Source organism: Haliaeetus albicilla, chromosome Z, assembly GCF_947461875.1.
Source record: "Haliaeetus albicilla chromosome Z, bHalAlb1.1, whole genome shotgun sequence".
Lineage (NCBI taxonomy): Eukaryota > Metazoa > Chordata > Aves > Accipitriformes > Accipitridae > Haliaeetus > Haliaeetus albicilla.
In genome coordinates this window covers 71,841,152-71,854,060 of record NC_091516.1, presented here as the reverse complement: position 1 = coordinate 71,854,060, position 12,909 = coordinate 71,841,152, and the positions used below count along the sequence as shown (strand labels likewise).

The 12,909-nt window shown below is 49.2% G+C and overlaps 1 protein-coding gene across 6 annotated transcripts in view; it reads left to right on the top strand.

Annotated features, from left to right (window-relative positions):
- The window catches only part of FRMPD1 (FERM and PDZ domain containing 1), a 46,238-nt gene that overhangs the window by 20,470 nt on the left and 12,859 nt on the right, over positions 1-12,909 (top strand). For all 6 annotated transcript variants that reach the window (XM_069776298.1, XM_069776297.1, XM_069776296.1 and 3 more), the window contains 6 exons: positions 197-354; positions 2,356-2,458; positions 2,863-2,908; positions 5,393-5,500; positions 9,615-9,710; positions 12,138-12,263. In XM_069776298.1, coding sequence (XP_069632399.1) covers positions 197-354; positions 2,356-2,458; positions 2,863-2,908; positions 5,393-5,500; positions 9,615-9,710; positions 12,138-12,263 — 637 coding nt within the window. The remainder of the gene's footprint in view (positions 1-196; positions 355-2,355; positions 2,459-2,862; positions 2,909-5,392; positions 5,501-9,614; positions 9,711-12,137; positions 12,264-12,909) is intronic.

Here is a 12,909-nt window from a genome sequence, read left to right as displayed (position 1 = left end):
AGCTTTCTGTGCAGCCTGGTGGATCCCTACTGCCTGCACAGTGCAGAGCCACCCATGGTTACCCAGGGAAGTGCTGACCTCTCTGTGTATTGGTGCAGTCCACTGAATGTGGAAGTGTGTGTATCTGTGTGATTCTATGCCCCTTTGATAAAGTATCTTCCGACTATATCTTAATCACCAGCTTCTTGTCTCACAGGGGCAGAGTGTCTGTGACAGACAGCACCAGTGATGGCAGTGGCCAGCCTGCCAGCCGTGTCAAACTTACTGTCACAGTATACAAAGATTTGGTCCTCCATCACTACGGCTTTGAGATTTGTCCAAACCTTCCTCTTACAATTGCATCTGTCACTGCAGGTAAGCACTGTTTCCTTCTCCCTACAATCACAGGTGTGAGAAGCCTGAACTGTCCCAGATGGCCTTAGTGATAAACTCCTGCCAGGTATTTATGAGTTCCTCAGGTACCTCTGGTTGGCACATGATCCTTGAATACAGAGGGCAAAAGCCTGTGTGCCTGTGGCGTGCAGAGTGCTTGAACTTCCACCTGATTCTGATGGCATGGAAGAAATCTAAGCCAATGGCAGCTTCACTGCTAATCCTTTGCCTGCATTCGGAGACAGCTGATCTTCAGGGATGCAAAGAGCTGCTTCAAAGCAAAGTTCTTTCTGGTATTTTATCTGAATTGCAAAGGAAGAACTTCATCTAATCTTAGAGTTCTTACTCTGCAGTGGCCCTGGTGATCTGTTGTTGAAAATGCTCTCTGGGCTTACAGCCCTGTAATGCAGAGAGGATCACTGCTAGTAGTTACATGCAGGCCAGGTGAAATTCTGCTTTAGTCAAGCAGATCAACTCTTCCAGTTATAAAAGGGGGGGATATAACTCTGTTTTTAAGGTGGCGTGGGGTTTTTGAATAAAAAACTGTGAACATGTTTTTATTTACCTTTTATTTTTTTAATGGGTACACAAACATGCCTGCTTTTTACCTGTTGGTGTGAGTGTGACAGCCAGAGAAAGACTATGCCCAAGCTGGGCAAGTAGGTATTGTGGAGAGGGTGCCTGGAGAGCTGGCCTGGGCTCTGCCTCTGGCCACCCATGTGGGCTGTGGCATCCCCCATCTGCCTGAGGGAACGGCCTGTCCAAGTGCTCTTGCTTGTGGGATGTTTGGCATAAAGGCACTGCAGTATGGTCTCTGTCTTTTTACAGTGCTTTTGAGTGAAATTTTCTCTATGCCCCTTCCCATGTGAAACGTGGCTAAATTAGCTGAGTCTTGGGGTCTAAGAAGTGGGGAAGGAGGTTTTCTGTGACCTAGCTTTTCTTTTTTCCTAATCAGAGAGAATCAACATTTTATTAAAACTGAGGCACAAAGAAACCTGTCCCCTTAATTCCTGTCCTTTGCTGTGGGAGCCCATGGCTGAAAGCCCCGTGTTTAATTTCAAATTATTGTCTTTGTTTTTGCCTTTCATGTATGCTACCTGACACCAGGGTCTCCCTTGAGGGACAGGTGGCAGGTGCTAGGTGGGTGCATGGGCAAACCTGTCTGGCAGAGAAATTCAGTAGTGTGCCTTGGCCAGCAGGCTGGCTATGGTGGAGCTGGGGGCTGCATGCACGCTCCTCCTTCTCAGACCAGAGGTCCACCTGCTTCTTAGCCCCTTGGATCCTGTGGCTGCTACTCTCCTGGGAAGCAAAGCTCAGAAACCATCTTCTTCCCTTGTTGGGGGTCCTCCCAGCAGACGGCGTGGTTAAGGAGACCTTCTCCGTGCTCTCCTGGGTTGCAGAGGGGACTCACCGTGCTGGGAATCCATCCCACGTCTCCCAAGGACAGCTGCAGCACCTTGCTCTGCATGCTGGGAGTGCCAAGCCCTGGCTTGTGTGCTGTATATTCTCAGCCGCTGGGATGTAACCCACTGGGTGCAGACCCCTCAGAGAGGGAATGCCGTGCCGTAGCAGCTAACCGGAGGCCTCTGCGGGCTTGCAGGCAGGTGAAGGGCAAGGCTAGCCCGCAGTCCTCCTGTGGTTTTGTGAGACCCTGTGAGCCCTTCTGCTGCACCCCAGGAAGGCGGTTGTTCGAGGACCGTGTGGTGGGCCGTGACGAGGGAGAAGACACGCACAGGAGTGATTTTTCTGTGGTGCAGGAGCAGCTTGTGGGGCAGGAGGATGGCCCGGGCGAGGCGCCATGGACACAGGCAGTGGTAGCCCAGCTGGCATCGGCACCCCACATCCTTCGGCCCCTTTTTATTTTGCCATCCAGAGGCAGCTGCTGAGGCAAAGGGGGTGCTGGGTGGGAAGAGCAGCTCGCAGTGAGTGTCAGGTCTGCCGTCGCGGTGCTGTCGTGACTAACAACGTGCCGGTTGCCCGCAGGGAGCACCGCTGAAGGGAAGCTGCAGCCGGGCGACCAGCTCCTGCTGATAAACTCCACAGCGGTGGACGACATGTCTGTCAGACGAGCAGCTGATATCATCAGGTGTGGTCCCGCATGGCCTGCGGGGATGAGAGGTGGCAGAGGGCTGAGAGGAGAGGCGCGGGGACTGGGGTCTCACCAAGGGTTGCAAAGGTGCATGGCTGCGTGGGGCTGGCCCCCCCCCCCCCAAACAGAGGAGGATGACCTTGCTGCGCTCAGTGGGGGCCTGCCCCACGGGGACGAGTCCGCCCCGCAGCTGAAGGGCACAGCAGCCCAGGAGAGCGGGGTTTCCCCGGCTTTCTTCTGCCGTCGGTGCTTGGTGGGCTGCGCCCTGCCTGGCTGAGACCCCTTCCCTCACAGGGGAGGTGGAGGGGCCGAAGGGCCGTTGCTGGTGCTGCCTGCTGCGACGCTGGGGAGGAAGGCGCAGGCGGCTGCTGACCCTGGCTGACTGCATGTCTCTGTTACAGGGAGGCCGGTGACGAGCTCCTCCTAACCGTCCTGCGCTGCACGTCGGTAAATGGCCTTTCTTCAGCACTCTTGGCTCTCCCAGCACCACTGCCCCAAGATGGCCGTGGCCGGCAGTGTGGCCCGCAAGGGAAAGTTGGGGCGGCTGGGCTGGCACGCAGGACGTGAGGGCCTGACTGAAGTGACGAGGGGAGCTGCGAGGGTCCTCTGCTTTCACGCGCGGCCTTTTGAGGAGATTTTTGGGGAGAATCGGTGGTAACTCCTCACAGCTGCCCTGGGTGCAGGGCCGGGGCAGCTTGCAGAGCCTGCCACGTGGAGAGGCTCGCTGGGTGGTTTGAGCCCATGGTCCCCAGAGCTGGAGGCTCCATCAGGAGCTGTGAGGGTCCATCGGGCTCCACAGGGGCCAGGAGGCCACGATGACTGGAATGCAGGCAGGTCTCCTCAGCCCGCCAAGAACAGCCTGGAGTGCTCCCCACGTGCTGGGGCTGTCTGGGCCATGGGGACCCCCCCGGACATGGTGCCAAGGCTGCAGGCCCAGCATCTGCCCTAGGTGCTCCTTGGAAGCTCTTAAGTTTTCCTTTCTGAGTGCTGGAAAAACGTATCCCTTTTTCTCCAGGCTCTGTCTGGTTAAGGGCTGGGACCTGGGTGTGGGTCATACTTTGGGAACAGAAGCGAAGTTTTAGTACGAAACTTTGGTGCTGATTGCCCATTCCTGTAGCATAAAATTCCCCAGAAGGCATGTACTGCCAGCATGATGTGTTTATCCACTTGGATTTCAGCGTGTGTAAAAGCTGAGCTGCAAAGCAAGGACAAAATTGGGTTTGTGTGCTTTTTGGCTTCTTGTGATGTATGAAAGTGGCCTGAGGGGGATTTCCCCACCACCCCCCACCCTGGAAAGCACTTTGGGAGTGTTTTTCATTTGTTGGGAGGTTTTTTTTAATTTTGATTTATTCTTAGAAACAAGAATGATGATTCCTTCAGAAGAGTTACTGGAGTTCTCAGGCTTAAGGTCATGAGGTTTCTTGGCCATTCAGTAAAGGTACATTAAAGAGAAAATCTCTTAAATATATTTTTCCTGCCCAAAGTTTCCCAGGTGTTGGTATTCAACATATGTGCACAAAGCCAAAGTAACCAGAAAGACTTTAAGCAAAGCCACTGAACAGTAGCTTCCTTCTTGTTAATCTGATCTCCCTTGCCTAGTACATTGGCTGTCAATCTTGCCAGTGCTTGATTGGGCTCTGGAGATCAAGTCAAAAATGAGAGTTAGTTATGCAAGACCTGAATGCCTGCCGAAAGGGGAAAAATGCAATGGCTTTTCAGAGAGAAAAGGATTTGGAAAACCCTTCACGGGATTTGGAACATCCTTCACAGGCCTTCATGCATCGTTGAGAAGCAAATGGGGCACGAACCCATTTTTGTTTTTTCCTTTGCAGGTCACTTTAAGGACACCTCCAAATACAGCCAAGGCTGATCTTGGGTTTGGGGTTGGCTCTTGCCCCACTCTGAAGGCAGCTGTGCTTAGAGCTGAGAGGTAACGCCTCCCATCGACGGATAACAGACCCTCTGCCGGGGCTGCTCTGGCCACACTAAAAGGGATGTGGGAGGCCTTGGCCCTCCTCAGGACAGTTGCGGGGCGTGATGCTCCATACAGCCCGGCAGACTCTGGGAGGGCTTGCTGCCTGGGCACAGACTCCAGCCTGCTTCCCTTCCTCCATCCTTGCCAAATGTCCTCGGGGCAAGATGGGATGTGGCAGGTTGGGAGGCACCTGTGCCTCTGGCAAGAGTGTAGGACTTGCTCTACCTCGAAGTTGTGTAGGAGGATAGAGGGATACTGCTCTGTTCTTCTTAGGGAATATCATGCTCTACAAGAGCAGGACATTTGGGCACGAGAACTCAGTGGTTCCTAGGCTCATGTGGTGTCTTGTGAGCTTGGTAGGACCCCGTCATGGTGAAGGCATGGTTATGCAATGAAGTCAAGTTGGCAGTTTTGCTAAACATTTGAAATATGAGAGTATGCTCTAGAAACCCCAGCTGAGCTGGGAAGTGCTGCATACACAGCTGTGTTCTTGTGATACACTGACAGGGGGGTTTGTCCATCACTGCAAGGCACTCTGCATGTGTTGGCTTATGGTACTGTGTAGGCCCACTACAAGCCAGCTGGTGGTAGATTAACAGTTGTTCTGCAGGATCCTGGCTTCATTGCAGGAGTTGGGGAGATGCCTAAGCAGAGTAACTGGTTAAAGTGCAGTGAAATTAGGAGTGTGTACAGCATGTGTTGGACGTGTGTCCACTTGTTGGACAGCTGGGTTTGGGTTGAGAAGGCAGCAACACCCCAGGTAAGTCAAAAAGGCCTGTAGCAAACCTGGAGGCTGAGAGAGTCCCAACAGCACTTGTTCCTGTAAGTGCGGGCAGCGTGGTGTGAGCAGCTTCAGCACGGGCTGTGATTTCACCCCTGCCTGTACTGTGGGCCTCTGCCTCTTGTATGCAACTGCAACAGGCTGAGGGGCCAACCGAGTCCTGTTATCTTTTCAGGGAGGGCCTAAGTCATCGTTTCTTACTGCAGAGAAGAGGGCAAGGCTAAAAACAAATCCTGTGAAAGTACGGTTCGCAGAGGAAGTGCTGGTGAATGGACACACACAGGTCAGTGGGGCATGGCTGCAGACAGGCACCGTGGGCACTGCATGCTGGGAAGAAATGAGTCTCTCCTGCAGACAGATGCTGGGCTGGGTTAGCATGGCTAGGACCTACAGAGTGGCTGCATCCTCACTGTCCTAGTCTGCCCTGGATATGCATCCAGGCATCTGGTCCCAACTTGTTTCCTAGGCTCACTGGTGATCGGGGGGAAGCACTGGCATCTCCAGAGGGTTTTATCTTTGATTTACTGACTTAGACTAATGGAAAATACCTGCATGTACTACTTTTGTCCTTTTACCATCAGGTAAACTTTAAACCAGCATTACACAGCTGTGGGATGTAGTAGTCATCTCCTGAGGTGCTGATCTCTCCATAGTAAACCTAGACTTAAGTTTGGGCACAATACTAACCTAGCCCTAAAGATGATGGGTGAATCCTACTGTCCATGTCAGGGTTATTTGCTGCGAAAGCAGCTTGAGTATCTCTTCCTGGCCTTCAGCAGTGTTCCGGTAGCATTGTGGTCAGAGAGTTTGCTACTGGTGACTTAGCTGTTAAATTTGACGTAAGTTCTCTAGCTGATAGGGTGACAGCTTGTTGTGTTTCATATCCTTGCAGAGGGTTTCTACAGAGCATTCACAGCTGCCTCCATAATAGACAGTCTGTAAGCTGAGCCAATCTGTTCTTATGTGAAACAAGATCACAGTTTAATGGAGGAATGCTGCGAATTTATCACAGGGTTTCTAGCACTGATGACAAATGAGCTGGGTAGATATGGGTCTGCCAGAAAAGGACAAGCAGTGAGAACACTTGTAGCTTCCCTGAAGTGCGAACAGCTCTTAAATGTTTCCTTTTTCTTCCTGCGTAACTTACTAAGCTCAGCGTGGTTGGGATGGACTGAGGTCAGTTGGGAGTCTTTAACTCTGTTGAGTTTTCCTTTTTCCCTTTGGAATGAAAAATTTCAGTGGTCAAAATCCCCCCGACCTGTCTGCTACTCATTAGTGCTGTTCAGTTGTTGAGGTCTCACCAAATCTTGCTTCTTTGCACTTTGCAGTGGTGATAAACCAGCCACTAGGCCCTTTTCTTCTTCTCTTCTAGGCTGTCTCTTGTTTCCCATCTCTGGTGGTAGGGAGCTTTCCTGACCCAGCTCAGGCAGAGCCTTCCCTGTGGCAGGCATTTCCTCTTTCCTTCTGCACCAGGGCAGAGGTGCAGCCAGAGGTGCCATGGATGTCACCAGCCTATTAGACAAGCACAGTGCAAATGCTTTGGCACCTGTGCCTGACTCCAGGCTTATCAGCATTCCTTCTCCTTCTATGGCCTGCTCTCCAGAGCAGGAGAGGGTCAGGTGTGACTGCTGACACGTTTGCCAGTAAGTCTCTCTAGACCCAGGGATCCTTTCCTTCCTGCTGAGTTGTTGCCAGATGTGCTGGAGCTGCTAAAAGGCTCATCTCTGCTCTACTGAGGGCTGTGTTCACATCCCTCAGATCTTAATGACAGGTCTGCGTGGGATCCTGCCTGAGCATTATGGCAGCTGGGCCACCCTTCCTGACACAGAAGCCAGATACTGGACACCTCATGTGGTGGGGAGACACACAGGCCACAGAGCTCACAAGGCAGGGAATAGGGAAGAGGAGGATATGCTCTGGAAGTGGTCCCAGGCAGAGGTGACTGAGAGGCCTTGGGCAAGGCTGGTTGCGTGATACAGCCAGACTTGAAAATGCCAGCAGTCTCTGCTTTTTCTTATAGCTGGAGGTTCACACTAGTATCTGCTTGGGAGTTTCCATGGAGCTGTTTCAGCCAGAGGCTGGGCACTGGTGTTGCAGTGCATGAAGGTCTCAGATCCATGCCATTCACTTACTGATTGCAAGGTAGGTTTTGAGAGGTCTGAAGGCGGACTCCTGGAGGGGATGCTGCACTCTGCACTTCGTACAAAGCCTCTATCAATATTCTGCCAAACTAGGTTAATCATACCTTTGCGAGTGCAGAGGAGGGACACAATTAATATATAGTTTGCCATTCATTTAATGAGAACATAAAGGTAAGAGAAATTCATTTGGGTGTTGAGGTCCCACTGGTGTTAGCTTCCCTTATCACCAGTTGCATACGGACCCTGTTTTGAGCAGTAAAATATTAGCACAAAGGAAGAGCAAAAAAATTTGTTGCATATTTATGACTTCTTTCTGGAAAAGCACTATTCACCATAGAGAGTAGCTGCTCTGCTTGAGTGTTTTAGAGCTGCTCTTCTTTCATCGGATTGATGTATTAAGACAGCCAAAATGGGCATTACTCCCTGGAAAACTGCAAAGCCTCCTGTTTCAGTAAATGTACTACTCTTGTCATCTTAATGGAGCATTGCTAAATGATCTTTGTGGCAACTGGAAGGAACCCAGAGGCTGCCTTCTGCAGTTGAAACCTGAAACTCCAGTTTGGGAACATGAATTGTTAATAAGCCTCAATGCTATCCAGCCTCCATTTTCTGTTGTGAACTTCTTATGGGTTTCCATATAACTGAATGATATGCGAGAGACAGGTCCCTCGGGATCCTCAGGTCAGCATCAGTCTGTGTATTATTAGAAGCTGTGGGCCTGGCTGTAACATGGAGTAAATCAACCTTGCACCAGACAAAACAGGAGGGGTACAACTACTTAAGCCACAGCAGAAGCTTTCAGAATTAATTCATAGTGGTCTGTTAGAGCCTGCATAAAAGGAGAGAAATCTCATCTGGGTGTTCTGGCCAGCTCATTGGATCTGACTAGGAGAGTGGTGATACTTAACTTGTATATGACTTTCTATATATAGATTTAAAGTTCTGCTGTGTGCAGGCTGTACAAGGCCCCATTCATATGATAACCTGCGCCTGCAGGAGCTACCAGAGAAAAAGTGCAGTTGGTGTAAACCAACATTGCTTTTCTGAAATTGATGGAGGACCCAAAGCCTGTCAAAGATGTGATGTGTTTGTGCTACTTAGCACAAAGGAGTTAGAGCCTGGGCTCAGGAATAGTGGCAGTGTTCACTCTTTTTTCTCAGTGATGACCGTAGGCAGCTTGAACCCCACAAAACGGGGAGTGGAGGAACAAGGAACAAGATTCAGAAGTGTTTGTTCTGGTAGTACTTCCAGGGTATATGGGTATATTAAGAGGGACCAAGGTTCTGAGATTTATAAGGTGTTGCACAGCAAATGAAACAGGGGAGATCATCTTAGAAATGCCATTCTCAACCTTAAGACTGTCATGACAAGTAGATAAACTCTAGGATTGGAGGAACACGCTGGCCCAAGAATGTAAGAAAAAAATGCTGAATGGGAAGTCGAAGGGTGGAGGAGTAAACCTCAGCACTGAACAACAAGAAGAATAAGGCTGAAAAGAAGGAAGGTGCAAGTGAGCTCTACTAAAGGAGTAAGGTGGAAAGCTGAAAGGTGCAGCTCAAGACAGCCCCAGAGGACAGAGGCCAAGTTCCCAAACCCTTCTCAGAGCACCCAGTGGAGGTGCTTTTGCTATGAGAGTCATTGCCTTGTCTAATGCATTTGAGACGTATCTCATCAAACTCTGGTGACATCATCTCCTGTTTGGGAAGCCCCAGAGTCACAAATTTTAGGGGAATGCTCAATAAAAGTACCACTGCATGTTTAGCTGAATCCTACAGCCTTCCCATGGTGTGCAAGATCTATTCATGGTAGCATGGAAGGTTTGGGTAGCTCTTGAAGTCATCGCTGCTGCCAGTGGGAAAGTGTCGGTGTGGGGGTTAGTGCTGCCTGGTGCTTGGTAATGGGAAGGTGTCTTTTCCAGCAGACATCACTGCTTTTCTGGTAAAGAGCAGGGAGGATGACTCTCAGCTTTCAGTACCTGCCAGATCTTCCTGTGCCATGTGGGAACTGAACAGTGGGCATAACTGGGCCACATGCCACTCTTCCACTGGCTGGAGTTTATGGTAAAGGCATTTGTTATGCTCTCTTTCCCTTCTGTGCCAGAAGCATAATCAGGGAATAAAGCTTGGTGCCGCAGAAGAGGATTGCAGAAGCAGAGAAAAATTTTGATTTATATGAGGATGTGCTGTGTCAGGCAGAGCAGCCTACTGCCCAGAGGCTTAATGTCCAACGATTAGTGCTGTTGCTTTTGTTCTGCAGGGGAATTCTCTTCTTTGTATGCCCAACGTTCTCAAGGTGTACTTGGAAAATGGACAGACGAAGGCTTTCAGGTTTGAGATGAGCACTACTGTGAAGGTAACGATGCTTGTTTGTCTGTCTTCATTCCCACCACCTGAATTCAATCCAGTAGCAAACGTGCATGCAGTGGAACTTGCAACTTCTTGGTTGTTTTGGCCAGCTAGTGGGAACTGGATTGCCAACTGATGTTGAGCATGTGGATTTTCCATGCCCTTCCTGCAGAGGAGGTGTTGCTTTGGTTCATCTCTGTTTTCTTCTCAGCAGCTGGTTTTCACAGAACTTGTGGAAACTTGGTGATGAGGCCACTACAGCTTCATTAAGTGTGATTGAAGTAGGGCAAGAGGGCAGGTTGGTGGGGGACTGGCAGATCAGCAGCTGTCTGCACAAACGTTGCTTTCCTTGGAAACCATGTGGCAGAATACAGAGGAGGTTGTTTAATGTAGCAGTGACAACGTGCATCCCTGAGAGGGAGAACAAGACTTCCTGGCTTGGGACCTGGACAGCGGAGTCCAGGTTTGGATATCACGTGAACTCAGCAAGTGCAATTGTGCCAGTTGTTACTTAAAGTGCCTATCCATGTTCCAGCCTCATTTCTGCACTGGTGAAAACGTTTCCCTGTGGAGACATGAAAACTGATTAACCCCTTGAGATGGAAAAGCAGTAGAACCTCCCTAGGATCACTTGTGCTTGGAGGCATTATAGACAAGTTGCCATCATTCTCATCATACAAGGTGCTGCTCTCCAGAGCCATTAATCTAGCACTTCCCATAATTGCCATGTTTAGACGTAGCCTTACAACTTTTAAGTTTTTCTAGCCTTATCTTTAGAGCTGCTCAGTATTTATGTTGGAGTTAATAAGATTTGCCTGTGCACAGTGATTGGAGGCCATAATTTCTTTAAAGGATATATGAAGTCCTACAGCAGTGCAGTTACTGTGGAAAAGATGCATGACAGACAGATATTCTGGAGTTATCAGGCTGAAAAAATATTAAGGCGAAAAGCAAGGAGATTTTATTTATAATGCACTGAAAATGTTCCTGAAAAAGGAGTTTATTGTCTAGTTCATCCAAACTTCACAAAACTGTTGTGGTCTCTCATGCAAGTAAGTCTCTGCAAGTCTTGTGCCTTGCAGATCAGGGAAAAAGAAAATGATGAAATAAAGCAAGGAGGTAGTAAGGAAAGGGGAGATGAATTGTAAAGAGAGATTTGAATGCCCACCTGCAAGCGATTAACTTCTAAAAGATGGATTAGCTAGCTCTTCATGTTTGACTTGAGTTGCTCACCTCTGACCTGGAACAAATTTTTCCCTGCTGGAGTTGAGTGCAACCCTTAACCAGCATCCTCACAGAAACACTCAAATGGGTAAAAAGCCTCCTAAGTTAGCTGTTTTCAAAAGCTCCTGTTGTTTGAGAGATCCTTGCTTAAAACTGAGATGAGTCAAACATTTATGCTTACTTCAAGAGGGTTGAGTGAGTCAAAGGAGTTGTCTTTCCATTTGTACTGTCAAGGCTTTTTTTTTCTGTTTGCCAAAAATAAACCTAGCTATTTCCATGACACTTAGTATTCCAACAGAATTCTCCATACAACTGAAACATCAGTTTCAGTCAAATTTGGTAAGATTTTCACAGTTATGCTCTCAAATTCTTGTTTATTGGTGGGGAGAAATGTTTTTCACCAGTTCTTTCTAGTTTCTTCAAAAAGTGTCATAGAGTTCTAGAAAGCTAGAATGGGTAACAGCAAACATTTGGATCAAGGGTGACAGAAAGTGTTCCAACACCACCAAACTAAAAACTGTAAAGCCAAAACTTTCAGCATGAAGCAGCCCAGGACATGCAACTCTAGGAAATGGATTTGATGCCTATTAAACCTTGAAGTTTGCATCTTACTGCACTCTTACCACAGTGAGCTGCAGTTTCCCTACCTTGTCCTCCTGATCTACTGAAATGTGTTGTCCTCCCTTTATCTATGCTTCCCCTGCAGTTCCCTTGGCTCCCTTCCGTACCAGCTGGCTGGCATCAGTGGACATGGGTGGCTCTGACCACCGTCCTGGTGACTGCCTGGCTGGCATATTCTTTTATTGCTCAGATGTCCAGCTGGGACAGCACAGCAGCTAACTGTCGAGCTTGCGCTTGGTGTCCCAAAGAGGTTGCCATCTCCTGTACCTCCACTTCTGATGAACTTGCAGGTTTTCTCTGTGGTCTGTCTAGGTCAATGTGTTCAGAAGCTGTCACTGAAGAGGGAAAGGCAGTGCATCATATAGGCACTGGTTTCCTGTGAAACAGCAGTAAAAAGTTCATTCTGTGTTGCAGCACCAAGCATGTTCTTGGCTGCAGAGAATTTTGTGTCTGGCCACTGCCCTTTCAGTGCTGTCCCACACAGCTGCCAGCGGCAGGCTAGAATCATCCACATTCATGCGGTGTGCTAGCAGTGCTCAGCAACTGTGTCTAAATTCTGTTTGACCATCTATGTGCCTTCCCTTCCCAGGACATTGTTCTCACCTTGAAGGAGAAGCTCTCCATCCGGAGCATCGCATACTTTGCCCTTGCTCTAGAGGAGCAGTACAACGTGGCAAAGATCCACTTGCTGCATGAGGAGGAGCTCATTGAGCAGGTGAGAAGAGCCCCTCACGTGCCCCTGTAGATGTGCTGGGGTGGGGCACCAGCACCAATGAATTGTGGCCAGGGAGGTGCAGGGAGAGCTTAGCTCTGCAGGTGTCACAACAGCGAGTGAGCTGCGCCCCATCTTCAGAGATGCTGTCCTTTTCTCTCTGCCTGTCACATGTGTTACCACTGCATTAATCAGAGCCCCTGGAGAAGTGGTGCTTTCAGAAGTGTCTCGCTCCATTTAGAGAGCCCACAGAGCAATACCCATGGGCTGTTATTGCTTGAACTGTGTATAGCAGTCGCACCTGAGCATGCTTTTTGCCAGCTGATATCTACAGATGACTATTTGAGACCATCTTAAAATAGCTGCATACCCAGATATTTACAGTTCCCTAGGTAGTCAGAGAGGTGCCACTTAACCCAGCCAGGTGCCACTTTGATTAAATTCTGAATCAAAAGTTGTGTCCTGCAAACATGAGGTTAGCTCTGTTAGTAATTCTGTTGCTCTGCTAGTAATTCTCGATTAATCTAATTTGTGAGAATGTGCCTACTTGGGAGTCTTATCTCCATGCTGTTGACTTGTTGGTGATCCACTGTGATGCAGAGAGGTTCGGTAGCTAACACCGTCCAACCACTGACCACATGTGCCTGAG